The sequence below is a fragment of the Oncorhynchus kisutch genome, linkage group LG28 (assembly GCF_002021735.2).
Source record: "Oncorhynchus kisutch isolate 150728-3 linkage group LG28, Okis_V2, whole genome shotgun sequence".
Lineage (NCBI taxonomy): Eukaryota > Metazoa > Chordata > Actinopteri > Salmoniformes > Salmonidae > Oncorhynchus > Oncorhynchus kisutch.
This window is the reverse complement of record NC_034201.2, coordinates 15,505,979-15,526,457: the sequence shown is the minus strand read 5'-3', so window position 1 is coordinate 15,526,457 and position 20,479 is coordinate 15,505,979. Positions and strand designations below refer to the sequence as shown.

Here is a 20,479-nt window from a genome sequence, read left to right as displayed (position 1 = left end):
TCACTGGAGCTGCCTGCTCTGATGTCTCTAATCTGGGGCGAACAAAGTCGGGTCTGATTCAACAAGAATGACATGGTAATTCTGCAGAATAATAAACCATTTGTTTCATTTCTGCACGGGGGGTTGAAGGCAGAAGGGTTTCGGATTCCAAAGAGAAAACAATAAGAGGGAATCAGTCAAAGAACCCGTTCCGCTGAATAAAATATAAAAATTGCAATAATACAATTCAAACCACAACCGGAAATATCCTAAATCCAGATGATAAGGTCCACAATGCATAAGAATGATGTCACTTTGATGCAGGCAGGCAGACAGACAGTGTTGACTTGAGCATAGCCCAATCAGATATACTGTTTACTCTAAATACAGACATACGCCCCAAAACATCAAAGCCCACATCTGTCAGAGAGCTAGACAACGTTGTCTCTTTAAATAATGACCCCTATCATCAGACTACATATTCAGCCAGCCCTGTCGTGACAGTGGGTATCTTCACTGATCATTAAAACCATCATTATTATGGCCAAAAAAAACATTAAGGAAAAGTAAAAGAACACAAGCTAATATCTAATGATCAACAACAAGCTAGCAACCTAAGAGGAATATGTGTAATGCTCTTAATTCCTCTCATATTTAATAGTTTGGATTAATCCTTCCCTTTGATGTTTTCCTGGTGAAATGATTCAAGCTCGTCTGCTTTATTTAGACTGATATGGCTCGTACGTTTCAATAAAGGAGTCTCAGTCCATCGTTAGTAGGGTATTTGATATGTCCGTCCTCCGAGGGTTTGTGTGTCTCACAGCCCCCAATCATCTTGTCTCAGAGTAGGCAGAGGGAGAGGAGGATGGCTCTGATGTCGACACTTTAAATTAAACTGATGAAATTAATTCAAAGATGTGAATCCATCACACAATATCAGTCCTGGCATATGGGGTGCCTTAAAATATTAATAATTAATAGAATCATGTTATTGAACCACTGCAGAGCTCAGGTTATAATTTTCTCATTTTCACTCCTGCCAATTTCCCGGCATGAAATGGAAGGGGGAGAAAACAAATTGAACAAATAATACCTTTTTGCTATGAATTTTAGATTAAGGCTTGTCACCTATTATACTTATATTAAATTACATGATGGAAAGTTTGGGAGATAACTTTTTTATCACCACAGCTTGAATACACATTTTATAGAGCATAATTCATATAAATGAGATATCTTTGACAAGGCAGTGGGATGAAACCCAGACGTGTGTGGATTCTTTATTATGCTTTAGAAGAAAGACGTATGGCCATATTTGTATGCTTCCGGAAATCCGATCCAAGTGTAAATAATAATATTATATAAGGCAGTTAAAGTCACATTTGAAACATGAAAGAGTCCCTGTATTTACTTTCTTTTGCACAGGGCAAACATAGTAACCAGCACATGACTACTTATGGTTGTTTCTGGAGCCCTTCAGACACACAGACAAATGTGGTCCTGATCGCTGCCTTATATTTCTATTGAATTGCCTAGGGACATGTTGTAGTACCAGATCAGCTAAAGACCCTCTGAGGTGATGAATGAAATGGTCGATAATTCACCAGAGGCTGGACTTCAAGAGCTAAAAGCCAAAAGACATCCAGGGGACCGCAGTACACGGCCTAATCTCACATCAAATCCCCCAAGACCACTCCTGGAACAGATCCACACCTGTTTGTTATGTGGCATTCGACTAGGAGAGGAAACAAACTTTATTGGTCGTGTGCAGTATAGTACTTACTCTGTACACATTGGCATGAACAACGTGTACATGAATTAAAGAAATAGATTTTGCATCAATGTGTATCAAAACAGGGGAGCAAGAGATTGTGTAACCCTGCGTTATTTGTGTACATCATAGTGGAGTTGATAATACCACTAAAGCACTATAGTAAAATTGTGCGCTGCCCCATTATGGAGCGGTCTCCCTCCATTTGTACGTACGTTAGTCACACATGACATCTCAGACACCACAGACCCGATTTTGACGAAATTTGGGTGAATGATGCGTCTTGCCATGTAGATCCAAAATGTAAAAAATGACACAAATTGGCCTGAGGGGCACTAAAGTAATCAACTTCAAACTTCAAACAAGCATTACTCCTGTCCCACTCGAGCTACAGCCATTACATTTTGTACATACAGTAACAGTCAAAAGTTTGGACACACCTACTCCCTCAAGAGATTTTCTTTCATTTGACTATTTTCAACACTGTAGAATAATAGCGAAGAAAACAAAACTATGAAAAATAAACATATGGAATCATGTACTAATCAAACAAGTGTTAAACAAATCTATATATATTTGAGAGTCTTCAAAGTAGCCACCCTTTGCCTTGATGACAAGTTTGCCCACTCTTGGCATTCTCTCAACCAGCTTCATAAGGTAGTCACCTGGAATGCATTTCAATTAACAGGTGTGCTTTGTTAAAAGCTCATTTGTGGAATTTCTTTCCTTTTTAATGCGTTTCAGCCAATCAGTTGTGTTGTGACAAGGTTGGGTCCTATACAGAAGATAGACCTATTTGGTAAAAGACCAAGTCCATATTATGACAAAAAAAACACCTCAAATAAGTAAAGAGAAACGACACTCCATCATTACTTTAAGACATGAAGGTCAGTTAATGCAGAACATTTCAAGAAGAAAGTTTCAAATGCAGTCGCATAAACCATCAAGCGCTATGAGGAGGACCGCCACAGGAAAGGAAGACCCAGAGTTACCTCTGCTGCAGAGGATACATGTAAGTTCATCAGAGTTAACTGCACCTCAGATTACAGCCCAAATAAATGCTTCACGGAGTTCAATTAACAGACACATCTCAACATCAACTGTTCAGAGGAAACTGCGTGAATCAGGCCTTCATGCTCGAATTGCTGCAAAGAAAACACTACTAAAGGACACCAATAATAAGAAGAGACTTGCTTGGGCCAAGAAACACGAAAAATGGACATTAGACCAGTGGAAATCTGTCTTTTGGTCTGACGAGTCCAAATTTGAGACTTCTGGTCCCAACCGCTGTGTCTTTGTGAGACGTAGAGTAGGTGAATAGATGATGGTGTGATGGTGCTTTGCTGGTGACACTGTCAGTGATTTATTTAGAATTCTGCAGCGATACGCCATCCCATCTGGTTTGCGCTTAGTGGGACTATCATTTGTTTTTCAACAGGACAATGACCCAGAACACACCTCCAGGCTGTTTAAGGGAGATTTGATGAAGGAGAGTGATGGAGTGCTGCATCAGATGACCTGGCCTCCACAATCACCCGACCTCAACCCAAATAAGATGGTTTGGGATGAGTTGGACCGCAGAGTGATGGAAAAGCAGCCAACAAGTGCTCAGCGTATGTGGGCTTCTTCAAGATGGTTGGAAAAGCATTCTTCGTGAATCTGGTCGAGAGAATGCCAAGAGTGTGCAAAGCTGTCATCAAGGCAAAGGGTGGCTACTTTGAAGAGTCTCAAATATAAAATATATTTTGATTTGTTTAACACTTTTTTGGTTACTACATGATTCCATATGTGTTGTTTCATTGTTTTGATGTCTTCACTATTATTCTACAATGCAGAAAATAGTCTAAATAAAGACAAACCCTTGAATGAGTAGGTGTGTCCACATTTTTGACTGGTACTATACATGCAGCCGCTCATGAGCAACGTGTTTCCCATAAGGACCTATAAGCTCTGCACATCAAATTTTCAGCAAAATAAACTTTTTTTCTGCCAACAAAGTTTGAACAAGAATAGCTTATTTTCAATGAATTAAATATGCATTCTCAAACTTTTGTATAATATCAGCCAGTAGTTTTGAATGTGGTGCTCATGAACCAAAGTTGGTACCTGTTTTATGTGTACTACTTCATCCAATTTTGTACTATGTGATCCATTTCAGGTGATATGTTTTGAAACTTGTATTTTGCAATTTGTATGTTATCATACAAATTTTGAAATTAATGTGATATGTAACGAATCCAATTTGTGCAATATGTTACGAATTTGGATCCCAGAGTGCATCTTTGATTTCAAATCACACTTCTTTTCATTGTTGACTCAGAAACATTGGTTAATGGTTAAAAAGACTGACCGATGTAATGGCTAGCGTGAAGCAAATTAACATAAATGGGCAGGCATTAGATATTCTCAAGTTAAGCTACATGACCAAAAGTATATGGACACCTGCTCGTCAAACATCTCATTCCAAAATCATGGGCATTAATATGGAGTTGGTGCCCCTGCTTGCTGCTATAACATCCTCCACTCTTCTTTGAAGGCTTTTCACTAGATGTTGGAACATTGCTGTGGGGACTTCCATTCAGCCACAAGAGCATTGGTGAAGTTGGGCACTGATGATGGGCGATTAGGCCTGGCTCGCATTCAATGTTCCAATTCATCCCAAAGGTGTTTGATGGGATTGAGGTCAGGGCTCTGTGCATGATGAACCATAAAGACAGCCCCAGACCCGTATCCCTTCTCCACCAAACTTTACAGTTGGCACTATGCATTGGGGCAGGTAGTGGGTTCCTAGCATCCACCAAACCCAGATTTGTCCGTCGTACTGCCAGATGGTGAAGCGTAATTTATCACTCCAGAGAACGCGTTTCCATTGAGTCCAATGGCGGATTTTACCGACGCTTGGCATTTCACATGTTTATCTTAGGCTTGTGTGAGGCTTCTAGGCCATGGAAACTCATTTCATGAAGCTGCCGACAAACAGATTGTGTTGCTTTCCAGAGGCAGTTTGGAACTCGGTAGTGAATGTTGCAACCGAGGACAAGCATTTTTTACTCGGCTGTCCTGTTCTGTGAGCTTGTGTGGCCAGCCACTTCGCGGCTGAGCCATTGTTGCTCCTAGTTCAGAAATGTGACAAACTGACTTGTTGGTAAGGTGACATCCTATGACGGTGCCACGTTGAAAGTCACTGAGCTCTTCAGTAAGGCCATTCTACTGCCAATGTTTGTCTTTGGAGATTCCATGGCTCTGTGCTCAATTTTATACACCAATCAGCAACGGGTGTGGATGAAATAGCCAAATCCACTCATTTGAAGGGGTTTCCACATACTTTGTATATATAGTGTAGTTTTTTTTGTGTTTGGAGCTACTGTTTTAGTCAAATGGAACTGTTAATAGGTGAATTGTGGACACCTGCACATCGTTCGCCATTTCTGTTGCTACAAGGAAGTCCTCACGTGATTAGCGAAGAATCAGACATTGTGCACAAAGTGGTACCACTTAGAGGGGGTTTAATTTCCTATGGCCATAGGTTTCGTTCTGAGTGGTTGTATTCAAATGCAGTGGTATTCAATTGTTTACATGAGATACCTTGGGATTACTGAATTATTGAAAAGAATAACGATTTAGCAGTAATACATTTGTCTCTGAAAATAATGTTACATATTAATTTTTGGATAAGCACCCAGGTATATTTGATTATATACACACACACATATATGGTTACAATTGCTCCAGTTCTGATAAAGTATTTCACTAAATAAAACATAAAGTCAATAAAATGATTCCAACTTTAAATGGCAAAACAGCTCTGAGCTACATTTGCAGTATCGGTGTAAGATAAATACAATATACTGCATTACTTGGATTGGAATAGAGCCAAGTTTCCTCAACATAAGACATTTATGATATCGACCAACTCTACAACAGTTTGTCTTGTAAAGAATATTGCTCCACCTACCGTCAACATCTATAGGCCTCATCCAGCAAATGAAGTATACAGTTGAAGTCAGAAGATTCCATAAACTTAGGTTGTGTATGTAATTAAACGAGTCATTAAAACTCGTTTTTCAACCACTCCACAAATTTCTTGTTAACAAACTATAGTTTTGGCAAGTCGGTTCGGACATTTACTTATGTCATTTTTACAACAATTGTTTACAGACAGATTATTTCACTTATAATTCAATGTATCACAATTCCAGTGGGTCAGAAGTTTACATACACTAAGTAGACTGTGCATTTAAACAGCTTGGAAAATTCCAGATAATGGTATCATGGCGTTAGAAGCTTCTGCTAGGCTAATTGACATAATTTCAGTCAATTAGAGGTGTACCTGTGGATTTATTTCAAGGCCTACCATTAAACTCAGTGCCTCTTTGCTTGACATCATGGGAAAATCAACAGAAATCAGCCAAGACCTCGGAAGAAATATTGTAGACCTCCACAAGTCTGGTTCATCCTTGGGAGCAATTTCCAAATGCCTGAAGGTACCACATTTATCTGTACAAACAATAGTACGCTAGTACACTGCTCCAAAAAAATTAGGGGAACACTAAAATAACACATCCTAGATCTGAATGAATGAAATATTCTTATTAAATACTTTTTTCTTTACATAGTTGAATGTGCTGACAACAAAATCACACAACAATTATCAATGGAAATCAAATTTATCAACCCATGGAGGTCTGGATTTGGAGTCACACTCAAAATTAAAGTGGAAAACCACACTACAGGCTGATCCAACTTTGATGTAATGTCCTTAAAACAATTCCAAATGAGGCTCAGTAGTGTGTGTGGCCTCCACGTGCCTGTATGACCTCCCTACAACGCCTGGGCATGCTCCTGATGAGGTGGCGGATGGTCTCCTGAGGGATCTCCTCCCAGACCTGGACAAAAGCATCCGCCAACTCCTGGACAGTCTGTGGTGCAACGTGGCGTTGGTGGATGGAGCGAGACATGATGTCCCAGATGTGCTCCATTGGATTCAGGTCTGGGGAACGGGCGGGCCAGTCCATAGCATCAATGCCTTCCTCTTGCAGGAACTGCTGACACACTCCAGCCACATGAGGTCTAGCATTGTCTTGCATTAGGAGGAATCCAGGGCCAATCACACCAGCATATGGTCTCACAAGGGGTCTGAGGATCTCATCCCAGTACCTAATGGCAGTCAGGCTACCTCTGGCGAGCACATGGAGGGCTGTGCGGCCCCCCAAAGAAATGCCACCCCACACCATGACTGACCCACCGCCAAACCGGTCATGCTGGAGGATGTTGCAGGCAGCAGAACGTTCTCCACGGCGTCTCCAGACTGTCACGTCTGTCACATGTGCTCAGTGTGAACCTGCTTTCATCTGTGAAGAGCACAGGGCGCCAGTGGCGAATTTTCCAATCTTGGTGTTCTCTGGCAAATGCCAAACGTCCTGCACGGTGTTGGGCTGTAAGCACAACCCCCACCTGTGGATGTCGGGCCCTCATACCACCCTCATGGAGTCTGTTTCTGACCGTTTGAGCAGACACATGCACATTTGTGGCCTGCTGGAGGTCATTTTGCAGGGCTCTGGCAGTGCTCCTCCTTGCACAAAGGCGGAGGTAGCGGTCCTGCTGCTGGGTTGTTGCCCTCCTACGGCCTCCTCCACGTCTCCTGATATACTGGCCTGTCTCCTGGTAGCGCCTCCATGCTCTGGACACTACGCTGACAGACACAGCAAACCTTCTTACCACATCTCGCATTGATGTGCCATCCTGGATGAGCTGCACTACCTGAGCCAGTTGTGTGGGTTGTAGACTCCGTCTCATGCTACCACTAGAGTGAAAGCACCGCCAGCATTCAAAAGTGACCAAAACATCATCCAGGAAGCATAGGAACTGAGAAGTGGTCTATGGTCCCCACCTGCAGAACCACTCCTTTATTGGGGGTGTCTTGCTAAATGCCTATAATTTCCACCTGTTGTCTATTCCATTTGCACAACAGCATGTGAAATGTATTGTCAATCAGTGTAGCTTCCTAAGTGGACAGTTTGATTTCACAGAAGTGTGATTGACTTGGAGTTACATTGTGTTGTTTAAGTGTTCCCTTTATTTTTTTGAGCAGTGTATAAACACCATGGGTCCGCGAAGCCGTCATACCGCTCAGGAAGGAGACGCGTTCTGTCTCCTAGAGATGAACATACTTTCGTGCGAAAAGTGAAAATCAATCCCAGAACAACAGCAAAGGACCTCGTGAAGATGCTGGTGGAAACAGGTACAAAAGTATCTATATCCACAGTAAAACAAGTCCTATATTGACAAAACCTGAAAGGCTGCTCAGCAAGTAAGAAGCCACTGCTCCAAAACCGCCATAAAAAAGCCAGACTACGGTTTGCAACTGCACATGGGGACAAAGATTGTACTTTTGGAGAAATGTCCTCTGGTCTGATGAAACAAAAATAGAACTGTTTGGCCATAATGACCATCGTTATGTTTGGAGGAAAAAGGGGGAGGCTTGCAAGTCGTGGAACATAATCCCAACCGTGAAGCAAGGGGGTGGCATCATGTTGTGGGGGTGCTTTGCTGCAGGAGGGACTGGTGCACTTCACAAAATAGATGGCATCATGAGGGAGGAAAATTATGTGGATATATTGAAGCAACATCTCAAGACATCTGTCAGGAAGTTAAAGCTTGGTCGCAAATGGGTCTTCCAAACGCACAATGACCCCAAGCATACTTCCAAAGTTGTGGCAAAATGGCTTAAGGACAACTAAATCAGGGTATTGGAGTGGCCATCACAAAGCCCTGACCTCAATCCTATAGAGAATTTGTGGGCAGAACTGAAAAAGCGTGGGCGAGCAAGGAGGCCTACAAACCTGACTCAGTTACACCAGCTCTGTCAGGTAGGAATGGGCCAAAATTCCCCCAACTTATTGTGGGAAGCTTGTGGAAGGCTACCCGAAACGTTTGACAATGCTACCAAATACTAATTGAGTGTATGTAAACTTCTGACCCACTGGGAATGTGATGAAAGAAATAAAAGCTGAAAAAAATCACTCTACTATTCTGACATTTCACATTCTTAAAATAAAGTGGTGATCCTAACTGACCTAAGACAGGGAATTTTTACTAGGATTAAATGTCAGGAATTGTGAAAAACTGAATTGAAATGTATTTGGCTAAGGTGTATGTAAACTTCCGACTTCAACTGTACATGTGCATCATCCTTTAACGGGTGATGGTTTTACAATATTTATACTGTCTGTTACCCTCCAGCTATTTAACCAATCACATCGAAACATTCAGTGAACATGAATAAACATAAGTAGTTATAATGCATGAACTGTATTGATAAAAGAGGAATACATGAATAGATAAGTACAAAAATATACATATAAGGCCAGAGTATAAAACTTGAACTTTTGAAACATGGGGTAAAATTGTTGTTGGAAAATCATTCCTTTTCAATCCATGAATGACTGAGTGAGTTTTGCTACTGGGAGCTGAATCCAGGAGATGCATTAACGTGTAATCTGTCACAAAGTCTCACTTTCCAAACAAGGAGATATTGATCGGATGGGAACCTTTTCTTTCACTAATTCTGTTTGCACAGAGTTTTGGCTTCAGCTCTGAATTTTCCAGAAACTTAAAAAATACTAAACACTATGGTAGTTCATGGGACAGGGAGAGCATATAGATTGGTGTGACTGCTATGACTGACATCTGTGGAAATCTGGGTTCATGCAAGGTAATAGATACACAGTGAATATGACTCAAGATGGACTTTTTGTACAGCTATTTTAGTTGCTTCACATTCTCAATATTTCATAGGGTCTGCCTGTCATGTAGTTAGCCATCCATCAGAGAGTCATACTGTTCATAACATGAAAGTGTCAATATACTACTACTTCTCCATTACTAAGGTATGTTCTAATTTCTAACACTGCTGGCCATGTTCTCCAGGGTATAACCTCAACATAAGGAGAGGACAACCTCACACAGGCATGTGACAGCCACAATGTGGCCTCATCCATCAATGGCTGACGTTAGATATTGTTTTGGTTTTTTTTCTGAAGGGGAACAGAAGCCTAGAACGAAGGGGAGGTTTTATGGCAATCAACCAAAGGTGCTGTATGATACATGACCGGAATATGCAAATACATTGTGTAGCCTGACCATAGCAGATTTTCAAATCTCACTTCCAAACCCTGAAGGAACTGGGCAAAGCACTACTAGCAAATAAACACTAGGGGCACATTTCATGTAACAATAATCTAATTGACAGACCTTTATGTGAGGCCATATAAACATGCGGTTATAGAATGACACTTTTACGACCTGTACTGTATAGTGGAGATGTTCCATAATTATTTAGGACTTTCTACACAATGAAAATGCCTCCCTATATTAATTCACTCCATCCCAAATCAAAGAAAAACAAGAAGCCTTGTCATTCAGTTGCAATAACAATCATCCTTAGCCTTCATGCTTGTCTATGGTACAAACTGTAGCATCAATTTCTACACTCATCCACAGTGGTTTTACATCCATGGTAATCCTTTAGAGAACAATAGTCGTTTTTACATAAACTGTGAAATACCAGGAGAGAACAGAGTACTGTGACAGCAAGTAGCCAAAATATAACAAGAGCAATTGGTTTCTTCCAAGGGAGTATTGTGGTCAGTTCAGTTCAGAGTAAACTGATAAATACTGCATTAAGAAATAGTGATTATGTTTTCTACATGGGGAGGAATAGCATAAGATACTTTAATAGTGAGGAGCCAAGATATTTACTGAGGGAGGGAGGGAGGTAAACTGCTTCTGAACTTCCCTCTGCGCTGATGCTCATTAAAATTGCAGATCACATCCCTCATCAGCGCCATGCCAGTTCAAAACACCAGCCTGCTCTTCCTTTCCATTGGACTGTCAGTCTTAACAGATCAGCAGGAGACAGGGACGGTAAGAGAGAGACAAGGCCCACCATTTTCCCGCTACAAACACAGCCATCTCACAGCAATTGTATTCCCCAGAGTGATAATCCTTCTGGCAGAGAATAAATAAATGCTGAGGGACATTCTTCCACAGATAAAGGTAATAAGGCAACAACAATGACAACATTGTCTCCAAACGACCTCTGAGATTAATGTGGTCATGCCTCCCAACAGATATATAATATTCACAAATGCACATTTCCAGCAGGATAAATAGTTAATATAAAGGTTGAGGAGTAAATATGAATGGCAGTAACATTGCATCACAGGGGACAGTAACCTCCCGTCCAAAGCTCGCACCCTCAAACAAAAAATCTCCACCAGCTTTTTAATAATGTTCTCTGGTGATGCTCTATTTCATCAAATGTTCCCACAAAATGACATACTGCACGAATCTCATACAAGAGCAATTTTAGACAAACCTTCAACATAACAAGATGATAGAAATCATATCATTAAATTGATGTGTGCTCTCATCCAAATAGGTAGATTTCGTTTTCACAGATATTGAAGCCCTGAAATGGGTAACTAACGCTGCTGTCTCATTTGGTATTCTGAATAGACCTCAACAAGAAAAACGAGGCTGCTACAGACTCACCCCTTTTTCTCTCATTAGACTTGACCCTGGAAAAGGTGCCTCACACAAACAACAAACTTAATTTCACACTAACTGTATGCCTCTCACTGAAGAGTGTGCATACTGAATTAAGAGCGTGACATCCCTGATACAAATATCCCTTCTCTTGACGATCAATAGACTGAGCCTGCTCTTTGCTTGCTTTTATTACCCACTGAATGAATCCCTGGGTCTCCTAGATAAATACATACCCCCAAAATCATTCTATTCCTCTTGTTGCCAAGGGGCATGCAATGATCAGGAGTAATAATGTTTTCTCAGAATAACAACCTTTTCTGTGATGATGTGAATAAAGCACAGACTGCAGTACACACTGTCATACTGTGGTAGTGTAGATCCCAATGCCTTAAGGACCTTGCAAAAGGTTACACCTAACACCTGCAATAGTGGTCACTATGGAGTTCTTGGGTTGGCATCATGGACCGATTTGGTGGACAACATACCATTTGGCTGAAAGTGTTTAGCTTTACTTCAGCTGGAACCATTTTCATTATTTTCATGGCAAAGTGATGGAAATTAGTCTGATTTATAGGTACCTATTGAGCAAAGCTCAATACTATGTACAGTACAGCATAGAACTTGTCATAAACAAAAAACAAGCTACTTGTCTAAGACATTTTGATTAAATGGTAAGAACACACAGACAGTGGCGTATGCAGGTAGGTGATGTATAACCCCTTGTTGTTGCATTCCCCAGACTGGGTGGTCTTACCGTTCTCTCCATCTGACTTCCTCTCCTGCTCAGTGTCGGTGAGCGACAGGACAGAGTTGGCTCTGCTGGACAGACAGGAGCTGTGCTCTGATTTGATCTCCTGCATCCACAGTCTGAGGGCGTGGTCGGGCGAGGGCCCACCCTCCGTCTCTGTTTCCACATCAGAGCCCATGCCCAGCGGGTAGCCGTGCTGGGGGGCAGAGCGCAGTTCCGCCTGGTAACTAGGCCGTGCTAGCTGGTCCAGGTCTAGGACAGATGAAGGAAATAAAAAAATCAAGTCACATACTGTAATAGCTATATTTACTTATTTATTTTCATATCACTGTGAGTGTTTTATGGTGTTACATAAGATCATGTATCAAAACAAACTATTATACACTACAGTATTATACACTACACTAAACTCATAACATTTTAAATAGGCAGGCACAGCAAGAGCCAAGAGAAAACTACTTTGTAAGCTACAGTACCTTGTATAACTGGTGGAATGATACAAATAGTAGAATAGATAATACTTTGGAATGTAATACTTTTTGTCTTTATTTCAACCATTCAGCTATTCATTAAAATTCACAAAAGACCTCTAAATGGCTCAACTTTAAACATCAATCTTTGAACAACCATCTAAAGAACATTCCCACTAAATAAGAAACAAAGACTGTTTCAATTCTAATAAAACCATCAGATAATTCATAGTGACATATGGTTTCAGGGAGGACATGCTGTGAAGTAAAGTGAGTTTTTCTCGTGCTAAGATCTCCCAAATAAGGCAGCGGAAAAATATATTTTTGGTGCTCACTTACATATCCCATGGGGAAGTGCTCACAACACAAAAATCGTTTCTAAGAGTCAGATTTTTTTTCAAAGAATACACTCTATAGGTATTACAGTATCCCCCATGTTGTCATACTCTATCAATTCAAAGGCAGCTGGTAGCATTGAAAGCAAATCTGCAAAGGCTGTTCTGGAGTGCAACATGTCATATTGTTGTCAGTGCACATCAGTGCATCATTTTCGAAACAATGTTAGGTCCTTATTTTCCTGAGAAATGTAACGATTACATAAAGATCTTGGGGAACAGAGATATTTTAGAATAGAGATCTTTTACTACTGCACGTTGCTACCTACAGTACCAGTCAAAAGTTTGGACAAGGGTTTTTCTTTATTTTTTACTATTCTCTACATTGCAGAATAATAGTGAATATATCAAAACTATGAAATAACACAAATGGAATCATGTAGTAACCATAAAAATACATTTTAAATTTGAGATTCTTCAAAGTAGCCACCCTTTGCCTTGATGACAGCTTTGTACACTCTAAGAATTCTCTCACCAAGCGTCACCTGGAATGCTTTTCTAACAGTCTTGAAGGAGTTCCCACATATGCTGAGCCCTTGTTGGCTGCTTTTCCTTCACTCTGAGGTCAAACTCATCCCAAACCATCTCAATTGGGTTGAGGTTGGGTGATTGTGGAGGCCAGGTCATCTGATGCAGCACTCCATCACTCTCGTTCTTGGTGAAAAAGCCCTTACACAGCCTGAAGGTGTGTTGGGTCATTGTCCTGTTGAAAAACAAATAATAGTCCCACTAAGCGCAAGCCAGATGGGATGGCGTATTGCTACAGAATGCTGTGGTAGCAATGGTGGTTAAGTGTGCCTTGAATTCTAAATAAATCACTGACAGTGTCACCAGCAAAGCACCCCCACACCATCACACCTCCTCCTCCATGCTTCATGGTTGGATGTACACATGCGAAGGTTATCCATTCAGTCTCACAAAGACACGGGGGTTAGAACCACAAATCTCAAATTTGGACTCACCAGACCAAAGGACAGATTTCCACTGGTCTAATGTCCATTGCTCATGTTTCTTGCCCCAAGCAAGTCTCTTCTTCTCATTGGTGTCCTTTAGTACTTTCTTTGCAGCAATTCAACCATGAAGGCCTGATTCACACAGTCTCCTCTGAACAGTTGATGTTGAGATGTGTCTGTTACTTGAACTCCGTGAAGCATTTATTTGGGCTGCAATTTCTGAGGCTGGTAACTCTAATGAACTTATCCTCTGCAGCAGAGGTAACTCTGGGTCTTCCTTTCCTGTGGCGGTCCTCATGAGAGCCAGTTTTATCATAGTGCTTGATGTTTTTTGCGACTGCACTTGAAGAATGATGGACTGTCATTTATCTTTGCTTGTTTGAGCTGTTCTTGCTATAATATGGCATTTTACCAAATAGTGCTATCTTCTGTATACCACCCTACAAGTGATTAGCTCAAACGCATTAAGAAAGAAATTCCACAAATTAACTTTTAACAAGGCACAACTGTTAATTGAAACGCATTGCAGGTGACTACCTCATGAAGTTGGTTGAGAGAATGCCAAGAGTGTGCAAAGCTGTCATGAAGGCAAAGGGTGGCTACTTTGAAGAATCTGTTTAACACTTGTTTTGTTACTACATTATTCCATATATGTTATTTCATAGTTTTGATGTTTTCACTATTATTCTACAATGTAGAAAATAGTAAAAATAAAGAAAAACCCTTGAATGAGTATACTGGGTTGTACTGTACATTGACCTACACTGTGTCTTCATATCCCTTACTTCAGGATAATTTGGTATAGCCTGGGTGACAGTCTGTTTTCCTTCTTTCTTGCCAACTCCTTATGGAATTGTCATGCCAAACACATCAATAACAATTATGTTTGGCTTGACAATGACAATGGAGTAGGCAAAAGCTCAAACAGATCTGGGACCAGGCTAAATCCGGAACATTCTGTCTTCCATTTTTTGTAGCAATATTTACATTAGTTCAGTGAACTTTGCTGGCATATCCTCTCCTGAACTTTGCTGGCACTATTTCTTCTTTCCTAAACGTATTGATCTCTTGCTTAAACGTTAACTTTTTTTCCGAAAATGCAACGTTAACAAGTGCACAACGACGAGAGACCGGAGCCTTGTGAGTCACTCTCAGTGTTTTTCAGCACGCACCAGGAAATCTAGCATCACACAACTACATATTTGCCTGCTATATACTGTACCTTAGAATAACTATTAAGTTAACTGACTAAAACGTGCTAAATACTCTGCACTTGTGAATTTGGTTTGCTAACTTATACACTTTTTAAACCAATACCTTTTCCCGTCAACTTCAGCATCCAGCCAACTTCTTGACAATTATTTTTTATACATGAAAGGTATTGCTGGTGACAAAGTCGATACATTTATTTCCGCCAACCGACCCTAATAATGATTGCGGTAAAGTTCTGCCTTAGTATGAAATGTAGCCATAATGCTGAGGCGGCAATAGCACGCATTACGCTCTTAATTAAGCTCTTGATGGTTGCTAAAAGCAGTGCCCATTACCACTATCCTCCTGGCAGTTCTGAACTTTGCGAGGCATGTCACTTCACCTATCTCTTTGCATAGCCCACCACATGCACTGTTTTCTTAACTGCGACTGGATGGATCCATAGAGAATTACTGTGGGAATAAACATCACTGAATAACGAAATGTTTTACTAAAGTAGGCTAACGAAACGGCAGGGATCAAATTGTTATAATACAATTGAAGCAATAGCCTCCCTGCGTTTGGTCAACTTTCAACTATTTCAGCACCGTTTCGTGGGGACTCGTCTTGATAAATCAATCAAAGACAGATTTTTTTTCTTACTAAATCTCAGTTTGGGTATTGGTTAGGCTACAATTAGGCTGTGGAAATGTTAGCTAAATTGAGGTGAGTGCTGCTCATGATAATCTTGTCTAGTTGGCTCATTTATTAGGACAATCAGAACATTTTGCCAGCATGTTAGTGTATGTAGAGTGCATTTGCATTTTGTTAAATTACAGACTTATTCTAAAATAGATTAAACATCTTTTTTCCCTCATCAATCTACACATAATACCCCATAATGACAAAACAAAACCATATTTCTTGACATTTTTGTACATTCTGGAAGGTTCTCCCATCTCCACAAAGGAACTCTGGAGCTTTGTCAGAGTGACCATCGGGTTCTTGATCACATCCCTGACCAAGGCCCTTCTCCCCTGATTGCTCAGTTTGGTAGGGAGGCCAGCTCTTGGAAAAGTCTTGGTAGTTCCAAACTTCTTCCATTTAAGAATGATAGAGGCCACTGTGTCCTTGGGGGCTTTGCCTCGACACATCTTTGTCTCGACACAGTCCTGTCTCAGGGTCGTATGGACAATTCCTTTGACCTCATGACTTGTTTTTTTCTCTGACATGCACTGTCAACTGTGGGACCTTATATAGACAGGTGTCTGCCTTTCCAAATCATGTCCAATCAATTGAATTTACCACAGGTGGACTCAAGTTGTTAGAGACAGGATGCACCTGAGCTCAATTTCGTGTCTCATAGCAAAGGGTCTGAATACTTATGTAAATAAGGTATTTCATTTTGTTTTATACATCTGCTAAAATTTCTAAAAACCTATTTTCCCTTTGTCATTATGGGGTATTGTGTGTAGATTGATGAGTAATTTAAAATATATATATATAATCCATTTTAGAATAAGGCTGCAACGTAACAAAATGTGGAAAAAGTCAAGGGGTCTGAATACTTTCCGAATACACTGTAGTTTAGGCCAAACAAGTGGATTATTTTGCTGTTCACTCGCAGTTGCTTAGTAGCCTAGGCCGACCAAAAGCTTGCGACTTGTCTTAATCAATCAATTTTGTTTTACTGAATCTCCATCTGTCTATTTGTGACTTCTCTGGCTGGGCAACTAAGTGGAGATTGTATAGCTCATCTATTTGTTTGCTCGTCTATCACTGATTAGAAACATTTTGCATGCAATAATGTAGCCTAAATCAAGTGTAGGCCTATTATTTTGCAGTTCCACACGTTGCAATGACGCAAGTTATATTGTTATATGTCATTACATTCTTAGCCTACTATAAAATATGTGTGTTGACTGTGATCAGGGTAGTCTAAGTGTTTTGTCTGTTTAATTAACAAAATATCTATTGATTTCATGTGCATGGTGCACCCATGTAGCCTTTAGGCTGTCCAGACCAGTAGCATTATTAAACTCAAAATATGCCATATTATTTTGAAAATAACTTTTGTCTTGCAATGTTTCTTAGGACCTGCCTAAAATATATATTTTTTAACTATTTCTTTGTGGTGGTTTATATTCAATGGGTTTATTCAAATAGACGTCCAACCACATCGGCCCACATCTAACTCTACTCCTAAACTTGCCTATAAGTGCACGGGAGATATAAAATGCTTATCCTGGCAAGAAGGTAGTAAAAATGGGACTGTATGAATTGGGTTTTGTAAACGGTATTAGTCGCTAGTTATCAAAGTGGTTAGCTTCTTGCAAAATCAAGCTTCTCTTGGTAACAGCTGAGAATTCCACCCTGGATTAAGACCATTCTGTCTAATGTTTTATGTGTGCCGAAAACTGTGAGCAACATTTTTTTTGTTATTTGTATAACTTTGTGAGCTGTCTGTCCCGCAAATAGTTTGTCAGAGACCGTATACAATTTTTGCATGCACTTGTTAGCATTTAGCTAGCATCCGCTATGGGAATTTACAGGCATTGCTAACCTTCAGATTACAGTGGAGTATTCTGCATTTGAAAATAGCACCCATTATGTTCAATGCTGGTAATACTGTGTACCCCGGGATGGCACAAGGATGTTACAAAGGTATGAAAATCTGAATACCGCCCAAGCCGACATGATGCATCCTTGACTAAGCTACTAACGTTAGACAAAATTCTAAAGTAACGTTTTCTCATATATGACAAAACTCCACGTTTTTGCTTATCTATTTCACACACATCCATGTGCTTTAATGGGGAAAAAAAGATATAGGATGTTTATAGAACATCATCAAACCTAATTCAGATAGGCTCATGGTATTGTTAGACAGCAGTAATGTACTGTAATTTGCTATCATTGCCAGGTGGCAATGCGGTGTGCTTGGAAACCTTTTGTAGGGGATCAAATCCCCTATGTGACATTTTTTTATTTATAGAAAAAACTTTCTCCTGCTGGTCCTCGATTCAAATAACACATATGTGACAAAGTAGATCATTTGAATAATGCATGAACAATGTTGTGCAGTTAAATGCACATATACATGCAATATATGTAATACATGATTATTAGCAGTGTGTTTGTCTACAAGGCTGAAGAAAGACGCAGCTCCTCATTTAATGTATTCTTAACAAAGTAACACAATAAATGTAATTCTACATTACAAAGAAGAAGAAAAAACATCTCATCTGTGATTCGAACACTTACTGCAAACTACAACAATTGTCAGGTGCTAGGCTCCCTACACTGAGAGCTATTTGACCAGTTACTCAAACATGTGATTTTAGTCACTTTGATTAGCAGAACGTGTTTCTTTGACATCTGTTAAAAACAATTTCATGAAAAAAGTGTTTGATCACATCCAAATACGTGAGTGTAACGTTCATCATCTTCCTCTGATGAGGAGTAAGAGAGATCGGACCAATTTGCAGCGTGGTAAGTGCCCATTTTAATAAGTCAAACTGAACACTACAAAATACAAAATAACAAAGTGAAACAAACGAAACAGTCCCATGTGGTACAAACACTAACAGGGACAACAACTCAAAAGAGAAACCAGGCTGCCTAAATATGGTTCTCAATCAGGGACAACGATAAACAGCTGCCTCTGATTGAGAACCATACCAGGCCAAACACAGAAATCCCAAAACATAGAAAAAGGAACATAGACAACCCACCCAACTCACACCCTGACCATACTAAAACAAAGACATAATAAAATAACTAAAGTCAGAACGTGACAGTGAACCTTTTTATTTGGCTGTTGTGGAATTTGTTACAGGAAATAATCATGCTGGTCATGTTAGCATAGGGCTATGTGTGCCATGTAATCTCAGGGGAAAAGCTAACATTGCATTTTCTGGAAAAGTTTAAGTCTAAGCAAGAGTTCAGAAGTATAGATCCACTCAGTATAGAAGTATAGATCCACTCCGTATAGAAGAAAATCTAACATCTCTTTTTCTCTCCATTGGATGTTCAGAAATTGGAGAGGCATTGTGGAAGTGTGTGGATGCGTATTCTCACAGAATGAGGCGTTGGGAGCACCATCTGTTTTCACCACCTCCCGATCAGGGATGGCTGAACAGTGATTCCTCCAGTTACCTTTCAAGACGGAAAACAATACGATATCCTTCAAATAATTCAGAACTAAGAATACTAATCTTAACTCGCAAGCGTGGAAACTAAAAACACTTTCAGATTTCTAGGTCATTGTTGGAGGGACACAATTAGGCGAGTTTTGTTTTCACTTGAAAGAGCAGCAAAAATATTTAATGAAGCACTTACCTGGGAAAATTAGATACACTTCTCCCACGTCCGTTTTGCACCTACATACCAGCTGTGAAAAGTGTCTATGTGCATCCTTTTCAACAATACATTCACTTACACCAAAGAGGATGACGCATCCTATTTTATTCCTAATCTGTTCTGCACAGTTTGGTCAAATCATAACTTCCAAAAGTAGCGGATCAATCTTTATCAACATTTACACTGCTGAGAGTGAATTGACTTCACCTTAGAGATATTTATGATAAAGACTGGGTCACATAACTTTAAAATAATGAAATATAACAGAGTACCGTCACTTTACCCTTACACACAGACATTAACTGTACATCATCTAATTACATTTTCTTATCAAAACTAGATAAAAGTGTGACATACACTCAGTGGACAGTTTTTTAGGTACACCAGCCCATTAACGAAAATAGTTTGTTCCTACAGACAGTGAGTCACTGTCACGGCTCTCGTCGTAATGAGGATCGGACCAAAGCGCAGCGTTGTACGTGTTCATGATTTTAGGGAAAACAGAAACAGTTCTGTAAGGTGCATAAACTATACAGAAAACAACTACCCACAAAACGCAGGTGGGAAAAGGGCTGCCTAAGTATGATTCCCAATCAGAGACAACGATAGACAACAGTCCCTGATTGAGAACCATACCCGGGCAAAACATAGAAATAAAGAAACTAGAATGACCACCCTAGTCACACCCTGGCCTAACCAAAATAGAGAATAAAAGCCTCTCTATGCCCAGGGCATGACAGTCACTTGGTCATGACTTGCTATATAAAGCAGGCAGACAGGCATCCAGTTACCGTTCGATTGAACGTTAAAATGGGGAAAACGAGTGACCTAAGCGACTTTGAGCATGGTATGATCAGAAATGGCCGGCGTCCTGCGCTTTTCATGCACGACAGTGTGTAGGGTATACAAAGACTGGTGCAAAAAACAAAAAAACATCCAGTCAGCTTCAGTCCTATGGGCAAAAACAGCTTGTTGATGAGAGGTCGAAGGAGAATGGCAAGAATCGTTCAAGCTAAAAGGCGTGCCACAAACAGGCAAATAACGGCACGGTACAACAG

At 40.3% G+C, this 20,479-nt stretch overlaps 1 protein-coding gene across 3 annotated transcripts in view; it reads right to left on the bottom strand.

Annotated features, from left to right (window-relative positions):
* Positions 1–20,479, bottom strand: part of LOC109872677 (teneurin-1) — a 177,677-nt gene that overhangs the window by 107,402 nt on the left and 49,796 nt on the right. For all 3 annotated transcript variants that reach the window (XM_031808394.1, XM_031808392.1, XM_031808393.1), the window contains exon 3: positions 12,057–12,302. In XM_031808394.1, the coding sequence (XP_031664254.1) occupies positions 12,057–12,302 (246 nt within the window). The remainder of the gene's footprint in view (positions 1–12,056; positions 12,303–20,479) is intronic.